Below are 27,895 nucleotides of genomic sequence, written 5' to 3'. Positions count from 1 at the left end.
CCGGTTCAAAATTTTGTTATTATTGTACAAGATACACGGATGTTTCTGGGTAGATTAAATTTACGACGCAATGCCGCATAACATATGCAGTCTATGAGAATGTGGTGCACAGTCATGCGGCAGTTGCATTGTGTGCATAGGGGTGCATGTCTCCCTGACATTAGGTACTTGTGTGTGATCCTCGTATGTAATCTTTAGTTGGATAGAAAATGAGACACTAAACTTCAAAACTAGATATAGCAGTGGATGGGATGATATCTTCTTTATAATTGTTCTGTAACTGTATTATTTCACCATACAATGGATAATGAAAGTTATAATAAAATGTGTGCATGAATATTATAATATGCTTCACATGCCTTAAAATTAAAGTGCATTCATGGTTTACAAACAAAGAAGATAATTCTGATTTAATAAATACTGGTCAATATCATTTATATTTTCAAAGATTTTTAAAAGTTTTAAATGAAAGATTATATATATGGGCATCCCTTATAGTTATTTTGTACTGTATTGTTTATTGTTTGTTGAATGATATACTTAAATTTGAGAGCATTTATTGATGCCATACGTAAATATGACATCAATAAATTATTCTTCTGAATCAAACAAGGTTCAATAAAAATTTTCCAGCACAGATGATAAAGCCCTACTGAAATGACTGCATTTTTTAATTCTGATTACAAAAATATAAGAAACATCTGTGTAAAAAATTCAGTATATTATGAACATTTTCTCTAAACACCAGTATTTCTTTTATTTGACTGGTTTAGCTATTAACATTATTTATCAGACATACAAATAAAAAAATAAAATTAATACAGTTTTATCAACTAATTCTGCTAATGAATGTAGTATGTTATAACTTTAATGTTGATTTATTACAGAAATAGTAAAGAATAAATTAATACGTATAATATGAGTTGTAAATACTCATAAGCTATCCTTACCTCTTTTTGGGGTATGAGCTCAAACTTTTCCATTACTTCTTTTCCTAAGATGATTGGAAGAAACTCATTGAAAGTAATATGCTGAATTTCTGCTATTACTATTCGTCTTGCTTCCTAAAATGTTTTAAAATAAAGTAAATAAATTACAAATAATTCATAAAATAATAAACAAAGGTAAAAAAATCATATTTCAGATTTATTGTTTGTTTTGTGTATTTATCTTTTCAAATTAAACCATTCTTAAATTTTAGTTTTTATTTTATTTTTACATAGTTTTCTTTGGGCTGATTGTGAGTGAAACTTCTACTACTGGATTTGTTATTATAATGTGTTCACTAATTTCACCAACAATTGTTAAAGCTTAGAAATTTTTTTCTAGTTTGTTTCTTCATTTCTAATTTATTTCCTTTCTGCGTTACAGTTCCATGCTTTAACTTAGTTCAAAAGACAACTAAAAATAAAATAAGTTCAAAAGACAACTGTAATTTTCAATTGTACTCATTTCAGTAGGGGGATGTACCCCCTACATCCTACATACCTAACAATTTGTTTTACATTTCCAAATGTTACCTACCTTCACAATTTTCTCCACCTATATGTCCCTCCAATATTAAAGCGACTATTCCAGGGTGCCTTAATATGTAGCCTATAAGTCTGTCTCTTCTTTTAACTATATTTTTTCAAATGCTTCTCTCTTCTTCAGTTTGCCACAACACCTATTCATTTGATTCTTTATCCACCCATCTTATTTTTAACATTCTCCTACAGCACCACACTTCAAAAGCTCCTAATCTTTTCTTCTCAGATACTCCGATCGTCCAAGTTTCACTTCCATATAAAGTGACACTCCAAACATACACTTTCAAAAATCTTTTCCTGACATTTAAATTAATTTTTGATGTAAACAAATTATATTTCTTACTGAAGGCTCGTTTAGCTTGTGCTATTCAGCATTTTATATCACTCCTGCTTTAGTAATTCTACTTCCCAAATAACAAAAATCTCTACCTCTGTAATCTTTTCTTTTCCTATTTTTATTTTCAGTGGTCCATCACATTATTTCTACTACATTTCATTACTTTCATTTTGTTCTTGTTTATTTTCATGCAGTAGTTCTTGTGTAGGACTTCATCCATGCCATTCATTGTTTCTTCTAAATCTTTTTTACTCTCAGCTAGAATTAATATATCATCAGCAAATCGTAGCATCTTTATCTTTTCACCTTACACTGTAACTCTGGATCTAAATTGTTCTTTAACATCATTAACTGCTAGTTTTATGTAAAGGTTAAAAAGTAACAGGGAGGGATAGAAAACATCCTTGTCAGACTCCCCTTTTTATTACGACTTCTTTCTTATCTTCTTCGATTATTACTGTGGCAGTTTGGTTCCTGTAAATGTTAGCAATTGTTCTTCTATCTCTATACTTGAAACCTAAATATTTTAAAATGCTGAACATTTTATTCCAGTCTACGTTATCAAATGCCTTTTCTAGGTTTATAAATGCCAAATATGTTGGTTTGTTTTTCTTTAATCTTCCTTCTACCATTAATCTGAGTGCTAAATTTGCTTCCTTTTTCCCTGTACTTTTCCTGAAACCAGATTGGTCTTCTCATAACACTTCCAGTCTCCTCTCAATTCTTCTTCACAGAATTCTAGTTAAGATCTTTGATGCATGAGTAGTTAAGGTAATTGTTCTGTATTCTTCACGTTTATCTGTTCCTGCTAACTTTGGTAGCATGACAATATCACTCTTTTTGAAGTCTTATAGAACTTTCCCTTTTTTCTAAATATTACACACCAGTTTGTATAATCTATCTATGGCTTCCTCACCTGCACTGTGCAGTAATTCTGTAGGTATCCAGTCTATCCCAGGAGCTTTTCTGCTATTCAAATCTTTTAATGCTCTATTAAATTCAGGTCTTGGTATTGTACCTCCCTTTTCATTCTCTTCAACTTCCTTTTCTTCCTCTATAACACCAGTTTATAATTCATTTTTTCCGTGTAACTCTTCAATATATTCCACCCACCTATCAATCTTTTTTTCATATTATAAATTGGTTTACCATCTTTGTTTAACACATTATTAGATTTTAACTTGTGTACCACAAAATTCTTCTTAACGTTTCTATATGCTCCGTCTACTTACCAATGATCATTTCTCTTTCCACTTCTGACCACTTTACTTTAATCCACTCTTCTTTTGATAATTGACACTTCCTGTTTATAGTACTCGTATTTCTTAATTGTCAGTAGTTCCTTTTTAACCTTCTTCACATTAGCATTCTTATATAGTGTGTCCCACATAAAACGCAACCCATCAATCACTCATCCATGAAATTTCAAAAGTCAAGCTTACTCCCCTACTCGTTACTGAAATGGACTCGTACAATATCTGAACATCGCGGCGACGCAGTAGAACACTACCGATAGTAACAGCAATGGAATCATAACGTTCAGTGTATTGCTAGAGACAAGATGGTGTTTTCGCTAGATGAACGTGTTTTCATTGTCGAGTCGTACTTCAGTACGAAATTAGCGGTTGAATGCAAGATTTGTTTCGCCATAAGTACCCAGATAAACCGGCTCCTAACAAAACATCAGTATTAAGGTTAGTCGCAAAATTTAGAGAGTCCGGTTCTGTTAATATCAAGGAACATAAAAGATCTGCGTCAGTGTTGAATACAGATACACTCAGTGAAATCAAAGACCGATTATTCGCCTCGCCAAATAAATCGATCGGACGTTTGTCTGCTGAAATTAATTTGTCTAAATCAACTGTTCATCGGGCGACCAAACGATTACAATTACGACCTTATCGCATTCAAACGGTTCATCGACTTCTTGAGCCCGACAAAGAAAAACGGCTACAATATTGTCAACGGTTCCGTCGATTTCTGCGCGAAGGGATTAATGTTATGGATTCGTTATTTTTCACAGATGAAGCACGGTTTCATTTGGATGGCTACGTAAACAGCCAAAACAGTAGAATTTGGAGTGCTGAAAATCCTCACGTTTGTCACGAAAAACAATTACACCCGCAGAAGTTGGGCGTGTGGTGCGCGATATCGCGAAAGAAAATAATCGGTCCTATTTTTTTCGAGTACACCATTAATGCGGAACGATATCAGGATATTTTATTTCAGTTCATTGCACTCTTGGAAGAGGAAGACTGCTGGCTACAACATGGCGATGCGACATCGCACTATCCAGGTTCAACTTCTGATTTCGTTGAGGAATTCTGTGGTAATCGTGTTATCAGTCGAGGCTTGTGGCCACCAAGATCTCCAGATTTGACTGCGGCGGATTTTTTTCTATGGGGTTACCTCAAAGAAAAAGCCTACAGCAACAAATCACAAACACTTGGACAATTGAAAGTCAATATTGAACAAGCTGTATTAAATATCCAGTCACAAACTTTGAAAAAAGTTGCAAGAAACGCTGTAAAAAGAATTGAAGCTTGTATTCAAGAAGATGGCGGCCACTTCCAACATTTACTCTAAATGTAAGGTAATGGATGATAATAATAAAAATTACATTTACATTTACACATGCCTTTTTATTATTTCAATACCTACCAATATAAGGTTGGGTTGCGTTTTATATGGGACACCCTGTACTTTCTATGCTCATTTATCAGCAATATATCAGGATATATTGCAGTTGATAAATCTGGTTTTCTACCAGTTCTCTTTGTTTCTGCTTAAGTTTGCTTCTGTTGATTTAAGAATTTACTTTTTAACATTTTCCCATTCTTCTTCTATATTTTCTACCTTACCTTTTTTACTCAGACTGATTGCGATGTCCTCCTCAAAAATCTTCTTTTCCTCCTCTTCCTCAAGCTTCTCTAAATTCCATTTTCTTTGGTTTCCTCTCACATTCCTTTTTTTCAGCCCACATTCACCCACAATATTTCCTTCCTTGGCTTTTTCAATGCTTGCCTTCCAGTCTCCAGCTATTATTTAGATTTCATCTTCTTTTATGTCTTTAGTTGCTTCATCAATTTCTTCGTGTACACTCTCTACCTCATCATCATCATGGGCACTTGTAGGCATAAAGATGTAAACAATCATTGTTGGCTTAGGTTTTGATTAGATGGTATTAAACATTTTTGAAGTGATACAAATTTTTGACTAATAAATATTATAGCTTACTTACATTGTATTTTATATATACATTTCATTTTACAGAGAAAATAGCCATATTTATAATTTATGTTATTAAGCACTGATTTTAAATACATATGCATTATATTAAATACAAAATTAAATACTGATGGATATTATCAACATTAAAAGATTAGTAAAGAGTAGAAAGAAATTAAGAACTACTTCAAAGTAATCATGTGTCATGGTGGGGGAAATATATTTTAATAAAAAGTTACTTAGAGTGTTAAAAAAATAAAGATTAGATTAGCGACAGACAGTTAAAATGATATTCCAGTTTTTGGTTGGTGAGGATTAATTCATGACATTTTTCTCTAGGGATTATTGAAGTAAAGCCTAATTATTCCTTCTACTATTAAAATTTTAAAAATATATTTTTAATTCATTAACTAGAACACCCATAATAATAATATTTTATTTTGTTGTTTCTCAGCACATTATATAATAACAACCAAAGACCTGTTACCCAAGTAAAGCTGCACACCAGCACCACTCTGATATTAGGCTCTCCCAGATTTACTCTTTCCATTTGCTCCTAGGAATCCACCTATACGCTCACCACATCCCATCCTCATCTTGTCTTACCACAACTTGTAGACCAACTCACTGCTTGTATTTATAGACCTTCCTCCTTAATCTGAAGTATTTCCTTGTATAGAGAACAAATTTATGCTTTTATTCTTTGGGAAAACCAAAATAACTGGGAAGCTGGCATTATAATCTCAGGTCTTCGAACAACCCCACCAGACACCTTCTCTGAAGTAGTCTTAATGCTACTAATTTTTATTTTCAGATTAAATAATTTACTTTTATTAAAAGATCTCATTTTATTTACTAAGAATTGTTTAACAATTTGTAAGATTTTAAAAGAATTTTTAATGCTACTAAAAAAATTTACCACTTGATCTAATTAAATAATTCTGCCTTAAATAATTATCTATTCTCCTAAACTGCTGCAAAAAAGAAGATGGGAACAGATTAGCTCCTAAAGAAAATCTTAAAATTATAACTCAAATCTGAGACTTCTGTTGATAAAACTACTTGAAAAGTGTGTTATGTGTGTAGAACTTATGTTCTACTTGAAAAACTTCACTGGAATAGTAATTTTGTTAAAGATCATCACTCTTATTTTTTTCTTATCCTAGAAAACACAAAATTATGACATTAATAATAATAGTAATTACCTGATATAATGTTTCGTCATCCCAGTGTGGATTAATGCGAGATAATTCTTCAGCTATCCTGTTGTGTTCTCGAGCCATCAAAGTATGCACACAAGACAGTACAAGTTGTTCATTCACTCGGATCTCACCTATTAAAACCATTAAGGAACTGTCAATGTGATTCTTTACCAAAATCATATTTCTGAAATACCTTCCCACAACAGTAGTATATATAGATCTAGAAAAAGTTATTAAAAATATTTGATTTATTACATTTTTTCTGGTGTTACATCATACTTTTTCTCCAAATATGGCTGGCAGTATTTGAATGCTGATGATCTTAACTTGAGTTATTTAATCATAAAGTAGTGTTTCTCTTTCTGTGCTAATTAGTGTAATCTGTATTTTTTTTTCAGAGTAATTCAAATCAGCTTCCAAGTTAATTTTGAAATGTTTATCAAACAAAAATTTAGAAATTAATTCCAGTTCATAATTAGTTAATGGAATTTGATAATCATTTTAATGACTAGTCTGAGTGATTGACAGTTGTAACTGCACAGATTTTGTAATTTGAACAATATGATTGGTTTTGTTTAAATTAATATTTCATTCACAAGAAATTTGAAAAAAAAAGGTTAAATTCAAATTTACTTAATTCTTTTTCAGAAATTTAAAAATATAAATAGCAAAAGAACAAATGCATTCAGGTTATTATATAAAATTTCGTTTTATTTGTGTACTTTATGATTGTAAGTGACCTGTAAGACTGACCGGCCTCAAAGCAGAACTGTGAGCCGTTTGTACGAGTACATCCTTCATCAGGAATATCCAGTTTAAGAGGTAGGAGATCTTTAAGACCAAATTCTGCAAACACAGGGTTCATCCTTAACTGGCCATTGTAACCTGAACGAAGATGCCTGAAAAATTAAAAACATTCAACTAAAACACTATTTTTTTAATTGTTTGTTTGTTCTTTATGCTATGCAAATTTATCACTTTTTCAAAAAGACTGATGCTATGTTTTATTAGTTACATAGAGGAATATAATACATAATATAAATGAGTACATGTATATATATATATATATTTTTTTTTTTTAAATCTAATCAATGGATATGCTTCTTAATATGTAAATATTTAAAAAAAAATTTCATTAATTTTTATGATGTACATTGCAATCTATTCAATGAGTGAACAATAAGTAACACCATAACCCAGTGAGATGAAAGTGGCATGTATGATGTGTAAATGAGTCTTGTACAGACTCACTGAGCGACATTCCTGAAACGTATGGTTAATTGAATCCAAACCACCAAAATAGAAGAGCTGAAGACTCCTTCTGCCCCTATTGTCGGGAGTTGGACACGCCGGAACACGTGATATTCCAGTGCCCGCGGTGGGACGAGTAACCCCGCGACTATACTGCCGTAACTGGGCATCTCGAGGTGGAGACCATCGTTGGAACGATGTTACGCAATTCGGTGAACTTCGACACTGTGACGGGGGTTTGTGTCGGGAATACTGCAAATGAAATATCGGGAAGCGAGGGGGTGAGGGACAGCTCCTTACGGAGCTGCGGTTCGCCCGTACTTGCACGGGTGGAGGATGATGATGAAGTGCGGGGACTCTCGGACCCATGAGCTAAAAGACTGAGTCCCGGCGGGGCCGTCCCTTCGGGGGTGTACCCGTCCCCGGTAGAGGCGAAGCACAAAGGACCGAGTCCTGGTTGCTGGTTGATGGAGGCCGGGAACGGTACAGCCGGACCGGGGGTTTCTCTCGTCTAGCGACTAGAGGCAAACACACTTCCTGGAACCGTGTTCATGCTTAAAGGCAGGGGAAAAACCATCAAAATACGCCGGTTTCCGTAGTGCAAATGGTAGTGTTTCGACCTTTTATCCGGAAGTCCCGGGTTCGAATTCCGGTCAGAAATGGGATTTTCACACGCCACTTGTCATTCATCTCATCCTCTGAAGCAATACCTAATGGTGTTCCCATAGGTTAAAAAAAAAAACACCAAAATATACCGGTAGTATTCAAATCCGTATAAAAATAAGTAACATTTACTAGGATTTGAACCTCAGAACCTTCAACTTCGAACGTCAGCTGTTAAACAGGTGATTTTCGATAACTATTTTACCACTAGACTAACCCGGTAATATGTAAATATAAGAAAAATAAATTCAGAATAATTGTATTCTTTTGACAGTGTACGTTTTGTAACTAAATTGTTTATAATACAAATTCTAAAAAAGAAATTCTAATTTTAATTTAAATTACCAGTTTAATTTTAAAAATTAATTCTGAAAAAGACAAAGGAACATTTATTTATTCTTTGAGAATAAAAAATAGAAAATCGGAGGCAAAGTAATAAAACCTTTGTTATATTTCTTAAGACAATTTATTGATTTGATTAAATTAAATAACAAAGCAATGATTAATGTTAACAATTATTATTGTCATTAAATGTGTTTGTAAACGTGGATGCATACTCTTTTATATATCCACAACATAAATTGCTATATAAATGAATATCACTTCATATAAGTCATCTTTCTATATACCAATTTGATTTGATTTTTATTATTTATTTTTTCATTTTAAATCGTTTTTATCATTTATTTTTTCAACATTTAACATATCATACATAAGTATTAGAATTGTAATTTTCAAGGATTTAGGCGATGTTAGAGCCTCAAAATTGATAACAGAGCCGGTTGTACAATACAGTATCAGTGCGTTAATAAGTATAAAAATCCTTTATTAACTCCTTGGATGAGTTTATTGATTATTAAAAGGAAAATTATGTTTAGTTTCAGCTACGTATTATTTCTTACCTGCCAAATTCCTCTGTGACGCCATATACAGTATTTCCATCGATAACTCCTGTTAAAGTGTTGTATGGAACCTTTGAACCTATTGAAAAAAGTCAAAATTTAATAGATAAAAAATATGGCAGTTTTCAATTCCCTTTTAAAATTGACTTAAATTATTTCAATGTAACTAAATGTTAATGTTCTTTAGTTGGAGAAAACTTTTTACGTTTAGTAAAATAAACGATGGGTGATGAGTATAATTAGACAATAAGTGCAGTATAAAAATGAGAACGATATGGATAATAATGTAATCTGGTGGTCGGAAAAACTGGAAAACATTAATGAGTTGTTATATAAACTTAAGTTTTACAACTTTATTAAATATAACATTTTAAAATTTATTTAATGGTAGGTTTAAATTTTTTGATTTGAACTATCTTTGAACCATATAATTTCTTTCAACTGTGAAATTACTTCTTTACTTACAGGTTTTTCTTTCTTAAATCATCAAATTTTTTCGGATTAAATTAATCGGAAGAAAGTAAAGAGGATCAATCCATTCTACTTAGCACAAACTAAAAATATTTTTTCATACACATAAATGTAATACGGCATAAGTAATATCATGATTCTAGGTAGAAAAAAAAACAGTTTTTAAAAAAGTAAATTACAGTCTGTAATAAATGATTGTTCTCGTCTCCATTTAATTTCAGCGAGTGTAATTTAATTTCAAGAATAGTACTTATTCGATACCAATTTTTTATTTTCCACCGTAATTGACCTCTTAATTATAAATCCCGCCTTTTAACTAAGCGATTAACGATAATTTATGTCAAATGGGGATTTATTTCTTACAACTTAATCAAACACTAATCGATCGATACTTAAAAATTAAAATAAATTAAAAACTACATAAATCTAAAAGTAAAATAATAATAATAATAACAAAAATAATAAAAAGAGATGCAAATGAAATTAAATTCTATAAAAGCAACAATAAAACTAGATTGCCAATTCCTATTCGAAACAGATTTAAACGGTAATTATCATTTTTCGATAGAAGTAAAGTTGGTGAAATACAACATAAAATTTGGTGAAAGTATTGGAAGATTAGGTTATTAATAATAGTCTTTTTCTACTTTATCGGAAAAACATTTATAAGGCTATTATTATTCAAAGCCAAATCATCGCTTAGATGATTTGGTAATTATATCCACATACTGACACGGAAGTATAAGGATATGATGTTCGCCATAATAGGAAGTGGAATACTAATTAATTAATTATGGAGAATTATACGAGGTACTACCCAAAAGTTCGGGGAAATTCGCGCGCGAACCATTGCTGATACAAGCTGCTGCCTCTAGATGTGGCTAACAGTACTCTTTGTGAATCAGTGTTCCAACAGCTGTGACGGTGAAAGGCTGCATTGTTGACCTTCGTGCGGTTGTGTAACGTAGTTTTTTACTGCTTCGGCGAAGTTCTAAATGGCAGATTTTGAAGAGCAAAGAATCTGCATCAAATTTTGCTTCATGCTTAAAAAACCGGCGCAGAAACCCATCGCGTGATTGTGGAAGCATTTGGTGACAATGCTATGAGTAAAAGTAAAAATTTTTGTGGTACAAACGATTCAAAGATAGACGAAAGACAGTCGATGATGATGAGCGTTCAGGAAGACAAGCGCAACACCGGAACACATCGCGAAAGTGCGAGAGGCTATTGTTGCAAATCGTGGACAAACAATCCATGATGTTTGTGCAATCGTACAAATATCATATGGGTCCGTGCAACGCATCTTGTCGGACAATTTGAACATGAGACGCATTGCTGCAAAATTCGTACCAAGACTGTTGAACAGCGATCAGAAACAAAATCGCGTAGCTGTCTGTGGTGAATTGAAAAATTCAGCAAGAGATGACCCTAACTTCATCTCCAACATCATAACCGGTGATGAGGCATGGGTGTACGGGAATGACCCTGAAACTAAGCAGCAGTCGTCACAGTGGAAGTCGCCAATTTCACCGCGGCCAAAAAAAGCACGCCAACTTAGCAGCAATGTGAAGTCCATGATGATTGGTTTTTTCGACATCAAAGGCATTATCCATAAGGAATTTGTTCCTCTTGGTCAAACTGTCAATGGGATGTTCTATTGTGAAATTTTGAAGCGGTTACGTGAAAGCATTAGGCGCAAACGTTCGGATCTGTCGGGTAACAACAGTTGGGTTCTGGACCATGATAACGCTAGTCGTTCGGAATTTCTTGGCTTCCAAAAAGACGGTAGTGATTCCCCAACCACCCTATTCGCCTGACCTTGCCCCGTGCGACTTTTTTCTCTTTCCGAAAAGAAAATTTCAATTGAAAGGCCGTCGTTTTAACACAAATGAAGAGATTCAGGAAGAAACGCGGAACGTGCTTCGAACACTTAACACCTGCAGACTTCCAGGGATGCATGGAATCATGGGAAAAACGCTGGGATCACTTACCAAAGGGGATTACTTTGAAGGAGACAGTGGAAATTATAAATTATTGTAAGCTATTTTATTTTTATGGTAAAATTCCCCGAACTTTTGGGTAGCACCTCGTATTATAAAATAAAAGAATTTCCTTTTAGGGTCCAATTAGAAAATTTTACAAACGTAATTTAAAATTCAAAAGAGAATCGAGATGGTTGTTATGAGTTGCTATACTGCAAATAAGGTAAGAAAATTACAGTTATTTATGTGGTAATGTTACCTGTTTTATAAAATGAATTTAGCCTGAGTTTTAGAACTACAGTGCCTTTCACAAATAACGTTAAAAATTAAAAATATGTGCCAGCACTATTTTACGCTTAGATGCAGGTTTACTAAATGAATGTAAAGATACAAACCAATTACTCTAATTCTATTTAATATTGTTTAACGTTTTACACGACTAACTTAACTTTTTAAATTGTTTTCAATATGTTTTTAACTTAAGTAATTATTTGAATGAATGATTTCACATCTCAGAATCGTTTTGTTTTGTGGTAACCAAAAATATAATGTAAATTACTTTAATATGAAGTGTAAGTATAGAAAAAGTGAATGTTTTCTAAGTTAATGTCAAGCAATATTTCATAATCTTCTGGTCATATTAATTTAAGCGGGAAGCAATGAAGATGTTTTGATAACGTAGTTAATACGTCGGATCACATTATTTTCTTACAAAAATAACTTAAAAATTAGTTTTCTGTATGTATTTAACAATTTTACTCTAAGTTTGAAAAAAAAAACTTTTATATTTAAAGCCTTCTTCTACAAAAGTTTTATTTTGGCAGTGTTACATATATGTGATACTCGCCTATCAACTAAAATATAAAATAATAACGATTTCCAGTAAAGGAATTCGTGGTAAAATTCTTAAAACTGTAAAAAAATTAACTTTTTATTCGAACAAAGCTAGAATAATATTTTTGTCGGTTATTATGTTGGCGGAATCGCAACTTCCTCATTTTTTATCTGTTTGTGTAGCGATCAGCTGATACGGAGCGTTAAACGAAAGAACAACGCGTTGTTAACGTGAAAATATTGCTTTAATATTAAAAATACATTAAAAAATTTATAATTTTATTTTTAAACTTTTATCTTTTAGCATAATTTTAATCGAAAGGATTTCAGATGTAATGAAATACATATGATTCGCTCTTCAATTCATGTTGTCTCGAAGTCGTCATAACAACGATAATTACATTAACTACACTTCACATTATTTCCGGTCAAAGTATATTTTTATAACTAAATTATTTTTCTCTTTTCTACATTAACTCTTATTATTGCAAGATCTTTAAATAATTAACACAAAAACGTTTGTATCTGTTTTATTAAGAGGGAATTATATATTAAAATTAAAATAATAATATAAATAAATTTGTTAGTCGATCAAAATTCGATAGAATTATTTTAATCATCAAAAATCTTAACTAGAATTCTATACAGAAGAATTGAGAGGAGAGTGGAAGAAGTGTTAGGAGAAGACCAATTTGGTTTCAGGAAAAGTATAGGCACAAGAGAAGCAGTTTTAGGCCTCAGATTAATAGTAAGGAAGATTAAAGAAAAACAAACCAACATACTTGGCGTTTATAGAACTAGAAAAGGCATTCGATAACGTAGACCGGAATAAAATGTTCAGCATTTTAAAAAAAATTAGGGTTCAAATACAGAGATAGAAGAACAATTGCTAACATGTACAGGAACCAAACAGCAACAGTAACAATTGAAGAACATAAGAAAGAAGCCGTAATAAGAAAGGGAGTCCGACAAGGATGTTCCCTATCACCGTTACTTTTTAATCTTTACATGGAACTAGCAGTTAATGATGTTAAAGAACAATTTAGATTCGGAGTAACAGTACAAGGTGAAAAGATAAAGATGCTACGATTTGCTGATGATATAGTAATTCTAGCTGAAAGTAAAAAGGATTTAGAAGAAACAATGAACGGCATAGATGAAGTCCTACGCAAGAACTATCGCATGAAAATATACAAGAACAAAACAAAAGTAATGAAATGTAGTAGAAATAACAAAGATAGACCACTGAATGTGAAAATAGGAGGAGAAAAGATTATGGAGGTAGAAGAATTTTGTTATTTGGGAAGTAGAATTACTAAAGATAGACGACGCAGGAGCCATATAAAATGCCGAATAGCACAAGCTAAACGAGCCTTCAGTAAGAAATATAATTTGTTTACATCAAAAATTAATTTAAATGTCAGGAAAAGATTTTTGAAAGTATATGTTTGGAGTGTCGCTTTGTATGGAAGTGAAACTTGGACGATCGGAGTATCTGAGAAGAAAAGATTAGAAGCTTTTGAAACGCGGTGCTATAGGAGAATGTTAAAAATCAGATGGGTGGATAAAGTGACAAATGAAGAGGTATTGCGGCAAATAGATGAAGAAAGAAGCATTTGGAAAAATATAGTTAAAAGAAGTGACAGACTTATAGGCCATATACTAAGGCATCCTAGAATAGTCGCTTTAAAATTGGAGGGATAGGTAGAAGGAAAAAATTGTGTAGACAGGCCACGTTTGGAATATGTAAAACAAATTGTTAGGGATGTAGGATGTAGAGGGTATACTGAAATGAAACGACTAGCACTAGATAGGGAATCTTGGAGAGCTGCGTCAAACCAGTCAAATGACTGAAGACAAAAAAAAAAAAAAAAAATTAATCAGACCTATTTATCGTTTTTACGATAGGCTATGTTTAGTAAAACATACTTTTTCGTTGCCATTAGTTTTGTTGGAAATTATTCGGCTGTTTTTAGATTAATTAATGTTAAAAGTTTAAATAGAATTTACGTATTTATTGTAATTTAATTTAATAATTCTTGGGCGCGAATATTTTTATTTTTGAATTGATTGCAAAAAATATATTACCCAAGTAATAAATGTCCCTTATGTTTAAAATATAGTTTGTCACTTTAAAAAAATTATTTTATTTGTTTATAAAGCCGGTCGCAATTACAAAGAATAGTGAATTAAAAATCTGGTGATTTGACTTGAATTTTGAATTACTATAAAAAAAGTGATATGACTCGTTTCAGTATCAATTCCTAGTAAGAATCTAGCTTTTTTCAACGTAATTCATTAATCTTATGAAAGTTAATAATAATCATGTGTGAATGTTCACTTTCTGGTTTAGTAAATATGGGATTAATATATTAAATACTTATCTTTCAGTAAATTTTGTACCTAATTTTCATTTTTTTTACACCGATAGTAACATTTTTATTCGATTAAAAACATTTCAAACATTAAACAGACATTCTAATTACTGTCATTATTCATATAAATTATCCATGATGTCTGCTGTTGTTAGACTCTGTTAAGAACTGTCTTTACCGTCGTAATCTTCTTGATTTCATGGTACTTTACTCGACTAAGAACCGTAAATTGTAATACTTTATATTTGCACTGTTTATTTCACCACCTATTGACTGAGTTAAGATGATAATATTTTTTTCTGAGAGAAGAATGTTATGATGAAATAGTTTTTTAACTTTTCCTGTTATGTAAATACAAGAAAAGAAGAAAAATTAACGTAAAATAGATATTTATTTGTTAAAAATAAATAGGAGGAGAAAAGATTATGGAGGTAGAAGAATTTTGTTTTTGTCTACAGATGGACGAAGCAGGAGCGATATAAAATGCCGAATAGCACAAGCGAAACAAGCCTTCAGTAAGAAATATAATTTGTTTACATCAAAAATTAATTTAAATGTCAGGAAAAGATTTTTGAAAGCGTATGTTTGGAGTGTTGCTTTGTATGGAAGTGAAACTTCGACGATCGGAGTATCTGAGAAGAAAAGATTAGAAGCTTTTGAAATGCGGTGCTATAGGAGAATGTTAAAAATCAGACGGGTGGATAAAGTGACAAATGAATAGGTATTGCGGCAAATAGATGAAGAAAGAAGCATTTGGAAAAATATAGTTAATAGAAGAGACAGACTTATAGGCCGCATACTAAGGCATCCTGGAATAGTCGCTTTAATATTGGAAGGACAGGTAGAAGGAAAAAATTGTGTAGGCAGGCCACGTTTGGAATATGTAAAACAAATTGTTAGGGATGTAGGATGTAGAGGTTATACTGAAATGAAACGACTAGCACTAGATAGGGAATCTTGGAGAGCTGCATCAAACCAGTCAAATGACTGAAGACAAAAAAAAAATTAAATTATAAAGAAACGTTCCCTTCGAATATTTTCATTTCTCAGGTTTAAGGTTTATAATTCTAAAAAAAAAACAGATTCAAATAAAAATCTGGAAATGAAATCGTGTGGATATGTAGGTTTCCATTTTATATTTCAATGTATCGAAGTTCAGGACGATTTAGTTATATTTTGGTCTATGTTATTTGTGGTAGAAAGTACTGAAGAGTATTTATTTATTCTATTGCATTTAAAAAAAATAATAATATGAAGGAGTGAAGAATACATTCGTATAAACCGGCCAACAGAGGAACTGAGAAGACATTGAAAATTCACTGATTTGGTAGGGTTTGAATATTTTTTAGTGATAATCCTACGGTTTAAGTTAGAATCGAGTGCATGGTTCCTGCTGTGCTATTTTATTTATCCCGGATATGGAGGGTTTGGAGATAAGGATGTATCTATAGGAAATTACGTACGATTAAACGATGTTCAGTAGTAGGAAAACATTCAAACTTTGATGCGATTTCATAAATGAAATATGAAAGAGGAGGACATCATCTTCGAAAACGTGTTTTATTTCAGTAGTCTTTCCATCTATCGTTATGTAGATATTTAATTAGAAAGAAATGTACTTAACTACAACGATTAGGACGTAAAGGATTGTTGTTTTAATTCAATCGCTGTAGACAACATTTAGTTTCCCAATAGTTATCTACATGGCTTAAAATTACAAGAAAAAGAATTTTCTAAGGAAAAGGTCGACTTACCAGACCCAATGTAGGATTGTCGGGTTCGAATAAATTTGACCCTTCCCGTAACGGATATCTTCCCCACTGCATTACTGATGAGTAGATTCCCGTTCCGTCGGGGATCTATTCACCAGTACTGAAGACTTAATAAAACTACGCTCATGTAAGTCTCTAGATATAAGAGAAAGTACACCTTACTAATTACAGAGGAAATTAAGTTTTTGAAAATTTATTTTAAACTCTAATAAATTCCAAGAATGTTCTGCGACATAGCAGCAGAAAGTTTTGTAAAAGGTATCTGTTTACGCCGTTTAGCGTAAAGTTTTCCGTTATTTTCAATGAATTCTAAGCTAGGGTTGGGTCCTGTTGTTTGTTACAGGCATGTTAAATCAGAATCTCCAAACTCGTCGCTACATATCTGGGATGGTACGTATTATTCTACCACTAAACCACGTCACACGTCTGAATTCCTGATACACCAGTGCGGACTACGCCCAGGATTACTGTATGTGTTCATGTACCTTCATTCACGAGTTCGTATCTTGATATTATTTGTGTGCTACAGGCAAGTTCAATTTTCATTATTACGTTTTCAAGTTTAGTTAAAATAAAACCATTTATTCACTAAAGTGCAATCATGATAGGTGGCTTACCTATTTTACATATTTAATTATTACGATTTGTTATTATAATTAACTCTATTATTTATTTGTGTAACTTGTTGATCGCCGAGATTAATTCTTTGCTACTCATGCACTGTATTCATAATACTTCTCGTAAATTAATCTAAAGCAAATTACTCCTGATGTGCAGGTATGTTTTAGGACTTTGTAATTTTTGTATTCTCAAGAATGCCTATTTATCAAAATAAACTCCATTTATATTATTACTTATTTTAATGTGATTATATTGTAATTAACGCCTTTTATACTGAAATTATTGTAATTTATTTTTTCTAATGACATCTGTTCAATGCTAATTTTCATATTACAGTATATGTTAGCAGTGCAACTGTTTTCCAGTTCCACTTTCTATTGATGTTATGTTTTAAGTATCTAATTTGAAAATAAGGTGTTTTATGTTCTCTTGTTTTCAGGCTTTGTTACATTGTGTATTTAAAAAATGTATATTCATGTATTTTTGCATTTAACATCATTGTTCATATGTTGATTCAGCTGATATGTTAAGTATCATTAAGTTATGTTAATTTCATAATTTCCTTTTATGTTTTAAGGTTATGATTCTAACATAAGTTCATTTGTTTTATTTTCAATAAAGTCCAATTTCTTTTGGCAAATACTAGCTGTGTGTGTTTTGTTAACTTTACCCAACAGTATCTTTTTTTTTCATTTATTATTTTGGCTGTTCGACAGTACATTCAGCTTGGAAGTGATCAAGATCCAATTCATTCCTCGCTTTTATCATGTACATAACACAGAACGCTTCTGGTTTTTTAAGGATGTTATTTTCGGGAGAGAAAATTACGGTTTTAATAAACATATCATATTTGTTAATAAGCAACGAAATAAAAAACAAGGTATCGATATTCCCTACTTGTCCCCAAAAATATCCTGAATTTACATTAGATCTTATAGTATGTGCCCTCCTACGTTGAAAGTTATTTTTAACCTTGTAGTAATGAGATTAAAAATATTCATGTTTTCATGTAATTATATTCGTATTGGTTTTTTTAATAATATTTTTTGTATTATATTATTATTTTTATTTCCTTGTACGAAGTAAAGAATGCATTCGGATCGCGAAAAATTTCGGTTTTCAGATTTCAACGGAAATATCCATTTTGACAATCCCTGAATCGATATTGACTAGCCTCGGTGTGACGTCTGTACGTACGTATATATGTACGTATCTCGCATAACTCGAAAACGATTAGTTGTAGTATGTTGTGAAATTTTGGATGTAGGACTGTTGTAACACCTAGTTGTGCACCTCCCCTTTTGATTGCAATCGACTGATCCGTAAGTGTCCATAAAAGCCCAAAATCCCCCCAAAAATTGGATTTTAAACTTTTTCTTAACTATCTTAATAAACCTTATTAAACACTTTTCAACGATATACAATAAGTGGTACTTGTTTTTATTGGTTTTAAGGTTATAGCCAAATGAAAAAAAAAAAATTAAATTAAATATGTTGATTTATTAATAATTATTAATCCGTGATTGAAAAAAAATCTTTTACAATAAATAATTATTCAATAAAACAATAAAAAACAAAATATGAAAAACATCAGAAGTTATTAGTGAAATAAAATTTTATATACTTCTAAATATATATATATATGTAGTTGGTGAAACATCTGATTATCTAATATTAATTGAAAATTATAATTTAGAATCGTACTATTTTTGGATTTTCTATTTTAATCTCTGTTTAATTTTATTTAATTATTCTGGAATTTCTGTTTAATTTTATCTTAAAGTTAACTACAGAGTGATAGAGTGAAAAATATACCCTCACAAGAACAACATATACAATGAGGCGTACATGCATGATCTTTAATAAATTGCAAAAAAATTCTTATCTTTTAGTTCATTACTCCTCTAATATTGTCGGACAATATTCTCCCTAAGTCGGAGTTGATCATCATTTCGTTTATTTGTTTTTGTTGGCAATCATTTAATCGCTCATTGGTTTAATATGAATTTTCTGATTTTAATTTGTGTACACGTTCTCTAGTTTTCAAATTTTCTGTCTATATTCATCATACTTAATTTTTCATTCTTTCTTTGGTCTTCTTCTCTCGTCGAGTAAAGTTCTATTGCAGTACTCGTTCGATGCACTTCATCGTTCTATTTAATTCATCACTAACATATACGCAAAATGATGTTAAAAGTTAATTAATAATAATAGTTAATGTTAATTGTAATATATAAATTGTAATAATGTTAATTGTATAAATAAAGTTCATGTTTGATTTATTAATAATTATTAACCTCTGATTATAAAAAAAAGTTTTTACGATAAACTAGAATTCAATAAATTATAATTGAAATAACATTTTATGTAGTTTTCATTTTTCTTTTTAAATGTGAATATGTAATTTAATAGTCGTACAAGGAAGTCATGTGGTGGCCACATCAGATTTTTTATATATAATTATATTCACAAATAATATTTTCTTAAATCAGCAATAAATTCTAAATAAAAATTAGTGCATTTAAAAAAGTTCATATTGGTAGCTTAGAAGAGTAAAAAAATTGAAAGTTTATGGAAATAGTATTTTTAAAGATTTATATCTAGCCGTCTGCAAGTAATAAAAAACTTTTTCCATCGTGACGAGACGTTATTTATAATAAAGCGGTACAAAAAAAAAAAGGTAATGGATTTAAACATTAAAAACGGAGTTAATAAAGACGATAAAAAACATAAAGATATAATTTTTAGGGTTAACGGGCACGTTTTTACCGTTGGTACCACTTTCATTGATTTTTCTAGTGATAAAGCTAAAAACCATAGATAGAAACCGAAGCTAAAATTAAAATAATGTTAACCACCCTCACATTAAAACATTATCTCAGTATTATTCCATTTCTTCATTCGATTTACAAGAAAATATTAACATCATACCAATTAATGCTTAACATATTATACCGTAATTTTAATATATTATTCTTGAGATCTATAAAAAATTAAGGCGCGTGCGGGCTACGAAACACACTCCAGCACGTGCGGTCACGGAATTACGAACGGTTTTAGCATTTTTGAATGCACGGGACCTCAAAAGTTGGTAAAAGTAACAAATTCGAGAAAGATCAATTTTAAAAATCATTTAAAATAATTTTCCTCTGTTTTTATAGCAATAATCGAGAAAATTAAGATAATCGAATTATTTTTAAATTTTTAGTTTTCAAATTTATTAACTAATTTAAATTTGTAACTTACCCAGTCGACAACCAGGTCTAGCTGAAGGAAATGAACGAACAAAGTCTTGACATTTGATACCATATTTATGATAGAAATAATCATCCTCAGGAATTTCGATTTCTAAACAATATGGATGCTTGAGATGTGCAGGTCTGTTGCAACATTCTTCAGGATCATTTTTATTTTTTGGATCTGCAATATACAACAATAAAGCATTAATTCCTTCTGTTAAATATTCGTAATCAGTTTATTTTAAGATTTAAATTTCATTTTTCTTGACTATTTTTGTAGTAAATTTCTATCATGTTAAAAAAACTAAGAGTGATAATAAAAGTCAAAGTTATGTTATAAACCACATAACATATATATTTACCGAAGTTGAAATTATTTGTAATATGACATTATTAAATAGGGTTCCGAATGTTGTCTAATTGTACATATTCTTTCTTTCTTATTCTGTTTAGTCTCCGGAACCACCGTAAGGTGGTTCAAAGGATGAACGAGGATGATATGTATGAATGTAAATGAAGTGTAGTCTTGTACAGTCTCAGGTCGACCATTCCTGAGATGTGTGGTTAATTGGAAACCAACCACCAAAGAACACCGGCATCCACGATCTAGTATTCAAGTCCGTGTAAAAATAACTGACTTTAACTAATTGTACACCTAAAATAATGTAAATGTAACAGAACGGTAGTACAATTATTTTACTTGTAAGCTACGGTGCGTGTATAAACGTACAACTAATCGTACATAGAAACAAAAAAAAACATTGACGTGCAACAAATACGTCAAGCAGAGAGCAACGGTTTGCCAATGCGATTGTTACTAATGTTGCTGTCGGATTGACAGCATCAGTATTTAAATTAAGTCGACAAATTAATCGCTATTGTCTGTCTACTTAGGTAGAGTGGAAGACCAGTAGCATTATTTCGTACCTATAACGATAATAACATTGCAGTGGAAAACATTATCAACATGTAATCAGATTATTTTATTATAATCTTGATTCTAAGGTGTAAATAATAAGGTACTTAAATAAGCAGCTTAGGTCAGATGTAAGTTAAAAGAGAAATTCCATAAAAAAATGCATACCTTTATTATCACTTGAATTCGTGAAATGCGGATTACTCACCTACTAATCTAAATTGGTGACGTCCACTCTTATGAATTAGTTCTTGGTTACCAAATTTTCATTTGTTGAAATTTTGCTAATAATAATATACAGCTAAGATCAGGTATTATTTACAGTTACAAAGAGTTTATTACAATAATATTAAGAAATTGTAAAATATTCTGTTCTAATTGTAGTCATTTTAAATAGAACACTATATCTATGTATTTTTTAAATGCAAATTTTTTATTACAAAAACAATTTAACTACTAGTAGAAGTTAAAAGTGTTACTACTTCTACTACTACTACTACTACTATTAATGGGTTAGTAAATATACAAATTTTTGATGATAATATATGAAAATTTGTACTTTGAAATATGTAGACGCCTGTAGATGTAATTAAGAAATCTCATCACTTAAATTTTCAACCACTAACACTAATAAGTCATTCAGTTTATGTACTCCAAGGATAATAGTTCTTTTCTAGTTAACAGAAAGTTTTCAAAATAATTTTCTATTCTTTTGATGTACATGAAAAAGCTATTTTTCCAACAGTTTTGGTTATAATATTTTTGCTAATGAGTTCATGATTGTATCAATGGTTTGAAGCGTTTAAACGGTTTAAAGCGGAGGTTCCCAAACTTATTTTTCTCATAGATCACTTTCAAAATTTTTCTGGTTCCGGTGGACCCCCCTGCAATTACATTTCTACATATTTTCAGTCGACGGAAAAGTGAAGATTAGATCTAACTATGAAAATTTGCGTTACGGTTGAGTTCCACGAACTAACAGCTTCCGAAAAAAAGTGAGAATTGATTGGTTAATTTTTGATTGACTGTGCTGTGAGTGGATGGAAAAAAAGTAAAAAAAAAAGTTGGCCAATCAAAAAAATATTTATATTAGTGAAGAATCAAACAAGTTCATGCAAGATTACTAGCACACACACCATAAGACGTATTTCGTCCCTTTGCACGTCTGAACAAGCGTTGCGGACGGCGGCGGCGGCGCTTTGCAAGTCTCGACACGTTCGTTGTACTGAATATGGAATATGCAAGTTTTTACAAGTAACAGTCGCTGAGCTTCTCAAAACATTATCTGCCTAGATTGATACGTAAAGTCAAGCCAACATTTTAGTTCTTCTATCTAAACCATATGAATTTTCGTGGACCCCCATTTTTTTGTCACGCCAACGTAGTCCCCCGTCGAGTCTCCCGTGGACCCCTGGGGGTCCACTTGGACCACTTTGAGAATCAATGGTTTAAAGTATGAAAATTATTTTTTATTCCCCAAACTGGCCTAAAGTTTGTTTTATGTGTATTGTTATATATGAAAAGCATTTTATTTTACTGAAATTAGATTACATTATCTTCGTTAAATTAAAGAGATATTTTTATAAATAATAAAAATAGGTAAATTATTAAATCATAGATTTAAATATCTATCTTAAAAATAAGTTTTATTGAGAAAGGCATTTTTAATACTTTTTTGCTGATTCGGAATAGATGAGAAAAGAATTTTTCAAATAAATGAGTACATGAAGAATAACTTGTATGTACAGAAATTTCAGAATTTCATATTTTAAATAGGATTACGAGTAAAAAAAACTACTTCTAATAAACTTAACGTAATACGTTTTGAATCAGTCATTGAAAGAAGTTATTTTTTTAGTCTTATTGTAGGGATTACGGATTTATTTTCTTTGCTCTAAACATAGAGTTAGAACTTTTCTATTTTAAGACAAATCAATGACCATAATATTTTATGAATAATTATAATAACAAGAGATCATACCTAATGGTGTTCCGGTAAGTGTGAAGTCATGATCCATAAACTGACCCCAAGCGACGATCATAACAGTTCCTGCGTGATCATGGTATCCTTCATCGGGATGCATCGTACGAGAAACAATACGTGGAGTCGGAAGATCAGTTCCTAAAACACTAATTCTTGGTTTTTGTAAACCATCTGCAAACTGAGGAGGTACCAACCTGTGAAAAAATTAATTTTCTGATATTTTATTAACATACTGTATAATAAAGAATAAACTTCTTTTATTTTTTATTTTTGTTAGGGTCAAATAGTTTAATTTTGTTAGACAGTTTAGTCTATTTTATAAATTAAGTATTATTTTTAATGAAAATTGTTGCAATAAATTTACTGATAAATACTTATTTGTACGATAACTGAAACAGAATACAAATTCTACTCCATTGTAATAGTATATTGGTCCATTTTTATAGAATAACATATTCTCAGGTTTTAAACAACAGGGCGTTTCATAATGTTCTTCGGAGTTTCGAAAATTAACATAAAACTATTTCACTTATAAGAATAAAACAAGTACTGTACGAAAGAGTACTTCAAATAGTTTTGCTTCAAATCATTTGCTCGCTAGGCGTCGACAGTAGAGAAAATGGCTGCCACGGGAAGCGAGAAGTTGTTTTGTGTGTTAGTAATTCACTTGTCAAAGTCAGTAATTTCTGTTCAACGTGCGTTTCGGTTGAAATTTCATAAGGAGCCACCAAGTGACAATTCAATTCGTGCATGGTATAAACAATCAGTGAAAATGGTTGCTTGTGCAAGGGAAAATCAACTGGTCGTCCATCAACCTCAGAAGTCAATGTCGAACGTGTGCGTGCAAGTTTCATTCGCAGCCCGTCAAAATTGACTGCGGCTGCAGGCAGAGAATTAGGAATTCCGAAAACAACAGTGTGGAGAGTTTTCCGTAAACGTTTATTATGCAAACCGTACCATCTTCAATTAATCCAGCGTCTTTCTGATGGAGATAAAACATGTAGGCTCGATTTTTGTTTACAGTTAAATGAAAAGATGTTGTTAAATAAAGGTTTTCTAAACAAGATAATTTTCAGCGATGAAGCTACTTTCCATATTAGCGGTAAAGTAAACCACCATAACGTGCGAGTTTGGGAAACTGAAAACCCACACGCTTATGTGGAACACATTCGGGATTCTCCGAAAGTAAACGTTTTTTGTGCGATCTCTCGTGAGACAGTGTATGGGCCGTTTTTTTTTATGGAATCGACAGTAACCTGAATATGTTACAATTATGGCTTATGCCTCAGCTACTCAATTACTTCATTTTCGAGCAAGATGGTTGTCCTGCACATTTTCATAACGAGGTTCAACAGTACTTTAACACAACATTACCTTGGCGCTGGATAGGACGTGTGTCTGAAGAAGACCAACACATTATGCTGTGGCCACCATGATTTCTTTCTCTGGGGTTACGTGAAAGATAAGGTGTTTATCTCACCAATGCCGCACGATATCGCCGAGCTAAAGGATCGCATAATCAATGCAATCAACTCTATCGAAAATGACATGTTAGAACGAGTTTGGTAAGAGCTAGACTTTCGTGTTGATGTGTGCCGTGTCACCAGAGGAGCACATATTGAACATTTATAGATTTTAACAAAAACTGTTTGAGTCCCTGCAACACCTCGTACAAGTTTCGTTTAGTTAAGCGAAATCCTTTTTTTGTATTGAATTTTGTAACTCCTAAGAACATTATGAAACGTCCTGAAAAAAAATTAGTTAACTGACTAATTCTGTAGAGATGGGACTCATTTTTATACATTAGTATATAACTTCATTGATTGAATGCGTGATTTAGCATCCGTAAATCTTCTTTTTAAATCGTGAGTGCTTTGTGTGTCAAAATTATTATGTATTACATATTTACAACTTTATTTCTTTTAATTAGTCGTTAGTTACAAAATGGCTAGAGTCTGTTTAAGTCATTCTAACAAGTTTTCCTATGTATGTGGTGAAGTGATGCTCAAGTCCCAAAGGCGAAACCTTACTCCATTAGTAAAAAAAAGTGTTGTGTACTTTATTTTGGGTGTAAAGCCGGGGACCAAACAAGGGCCTGAGCTCTGCATATCTGTTGTTAACCGTGTTCTAGGCTTCTCATTGCATGGGAAAATGGGACGCGCCACATACCATTTGCTATCCCTATAATTTGGAGGGAACCCAAAGATCACTCTTCTGGCTATGATTTCTGCTTAACAAATATTAAAGGGATTAGGTCAAATCAAAACATACAGTGGTGTACCCTAACTTGCAATCAGCAATGAGACCAGTTCCACACTGCGAAGAATTGCCCATACGAAAGTTTCCAGAACATGTGATATTAGATGAACAGAGTTCAGAGTCTGATGGAAGTAAGGAAGAAAAAGAAACAGATTCTGGTGATACAACGTTTAAACAAAGCAGTTCATCTGAGCCTCGTTTACTGACTCAAGAAAATCTTAACGATCTCATATGAGATTTAAAGTTATCCAAAAAACAGTCTGAAATGCTTGCTTCCTGGCTAAAAGGATGTTGAATCTTCTTCAAAAGAATACAAAGATATGTAATTATCGTAGTCGTCATTTTGAATCTAAATACTATTTTTCTGAAGAAAATGGCTTAGTGTTTTGTCATGACACTTCTTCTCTTATAGAGACACATTGTAACATAACCCAACTGAATGACACTTGTTCATTGATTCCTCTAAAGTTAGTTTAAAAGGTATACTTCTGCATAATGGCAATAAATTAGCATCAGTTCTTGTGGCTAACTCAGCTAGTATGAAAGAATCATATGAAAACTTTAAATTTATATTGGAAAAGCTTCAATGTGCAGTGAATGAATGGAATATTTCTGGTGGTTTGAAGGTAATTACACTTATTCTTGATCTGCAGCTTGGTTACACAAAGTACTGTTGGTTTTTTTTTGTGAATGGGTTAGTAGGGACAGAAAAAACTATTTCATTAGAAAAGAATGGCTTAAACACATTACTCATTCCTGAACAGAAAAATGTGTAACATGATTCATTGTGTAATCCTAATAATGTGTATCTACCTCCGTTACACATCAAATTAGGATTAATGAAGAATTTCGTCAAGGCTACGGACAATACTCCTGGTTTCATATACTTAAAACAGAAGTTTACTAAAATTAGCGATGCAAAAATTAAAGAATGAATATTTGTGTGTCTACAAATACGATTACTAATGAACGATGAAAAGTTTGAGGAACTATTGAATCCACTGGAGAAAGCAGCTAGGCAAGCATTGAAAAATGTTACTCAGAGTTTTTGGAAAATCGAAAGGCGGAAAATTACCGTCATATTGTCAACGATTTTATAACATCTTATAAAAATTTGGATTGTAATATGTCCTTAAAAATACACTTCCTGCACTCGCACCTAGATTTCTTTCCGGAAAATCTTGTCGCAGTGAGCCATGAGCAAGGGAAACACTTTCATCAGGAAATTTCAACTACGGAAAAGAGGTATCAAGGCAAATGGAATCCTAATATGGGCCGATTATTGTTGGACCATCAAGAGGGATGTTCCAAAGACGAAGTATAGCAGAAAATCGCCATTTCTTACTTTCTAGGCGAGTCAAATGTTTGAATATTGCGTAGTTAAAAATGCAGAAATTATTAAAATGTTTGAAATTATAAATGACCTTTTTTTGTTTTTTCCTGTTAGATAATCTTCAGAGGATGATATGTATGAGTGTAAATGAAGTGTAGTCTTGTTCATTCTCAGTTCGACCATTCCTGAGATATGTAGTTAATTGAAACCCAACCACCAAAGAACACCGGTACCCACGATCTAGTATTCAAATCCATGTAAAAATATCTGGCTTTACTAGGACTCGAACGCTGTAACTCTCTACTTCCAAATCAGCTGATTTGGGAAGACGCGTTAACCACTAGACCAACCCGGTGGGTCGAAATTATAAATGACTGTCTCTCGAAAACCTTTCGTGATGGGGAAAAACCGATATCATATTTGGATTCAGGAGAAAAAAATTCTATCAGAATCACATATTTTTCTTACTGAGACAAAAAAAATTCTTTTTTGTTCCTCAGTGAATCGAATAACAGACGTAAAAGTTAAAGCCAATGATTTTTCTTTACATGAATAATATCGATATTGATTGAAAAATTTTTATAGATCAATATCGACTGATTATTTTATAAATTATTTTAGCAGGTTAAACACAACGATCTGGTACTTAATCGGTTTGATAAAGGCCGCTTAGAAGTGCAGTCTTTTCAATTAAAATACTCTAAATAAAAATCCTACATTACTTAATGTGATATAGGAATAAAAAAATTAAACTTATCTATTGTCAAAGTCCGATTGTCTTATGTAAAACGTTAACGATTCCATAATCTTAAACATTAGATAAAAGAAACATTTAATAAAATGGCTGAAAAAGCATGGGTAAGTAAACCAAAAAAAATTAGAAAATTTTCTTGTACCCGTTTTTACTTTCTTGACATCATAACTCTAGAGCTATGCTGCAAGAAGGAAAAAAATGGAGTATGAATTTTTTTGATTTCTCGATGTCTCATCATCTAGG

General features: G+C 31.8%; 1 protein-coding gene across 1 annotated transcript in view; it reads right to left on the bottom strand.

The window, feature by feature from the left end:
• The window catches only part of LOC142318447 (peroxidase-like), a 162,913-nt gene that overhangs the window by 16,859 nt on the left and 118,159 nt on the right, over window positions 1–27,895 (bottom strand). The window contains exons 6-11 of the mRNA XM_075355032.1: window positions 23,304–23,500; window positions 20,414–20,587; window positions 9,113–9,191; window positions 7,050–7,195; window positions 6,300–6,427; window positions 951–1,064 (exon numbers count right to left, since the gene is read on the bottom strand). Of these exons, the coding sequence (XP_075211147.1) occupies window positions 951–1,064; window positions 6,300–6,427; window positions 7,050–7,195; window positions 9,113–9,191; window positions 20,414–20,587; window positions 23,304–23,500 (838 nt within the window). The remainder of the gene's footprint in view (window positions 1–950; window positions 1,065–6,299; window positions 6,428–7,049; window positions 7,196–9,112; window positions 9,192–20,413; window positions 20,588–23,303; window positions 23,501–27,895) is intronic.

The sequence above is a fragment of the Lycorma delicatula genome, chromosome 1 (genome assembly GCF_047948215.1).
Source record: "Lycorma delicatula isolate Av1 chromosome 1, ASM4794821v1, whole genome shotgun sequence".
Lineage (NCBI taxonomy): Eukaryota > Metazoa > Arthropoda > Insecta > Hemiptera > Fulgoridae > Lycorma > Lycorma delicatula.
Note: the sequence above shows the minus strand (reverse complement) of the source record. Positions and strands in the feature narration are given on the sequence as shown.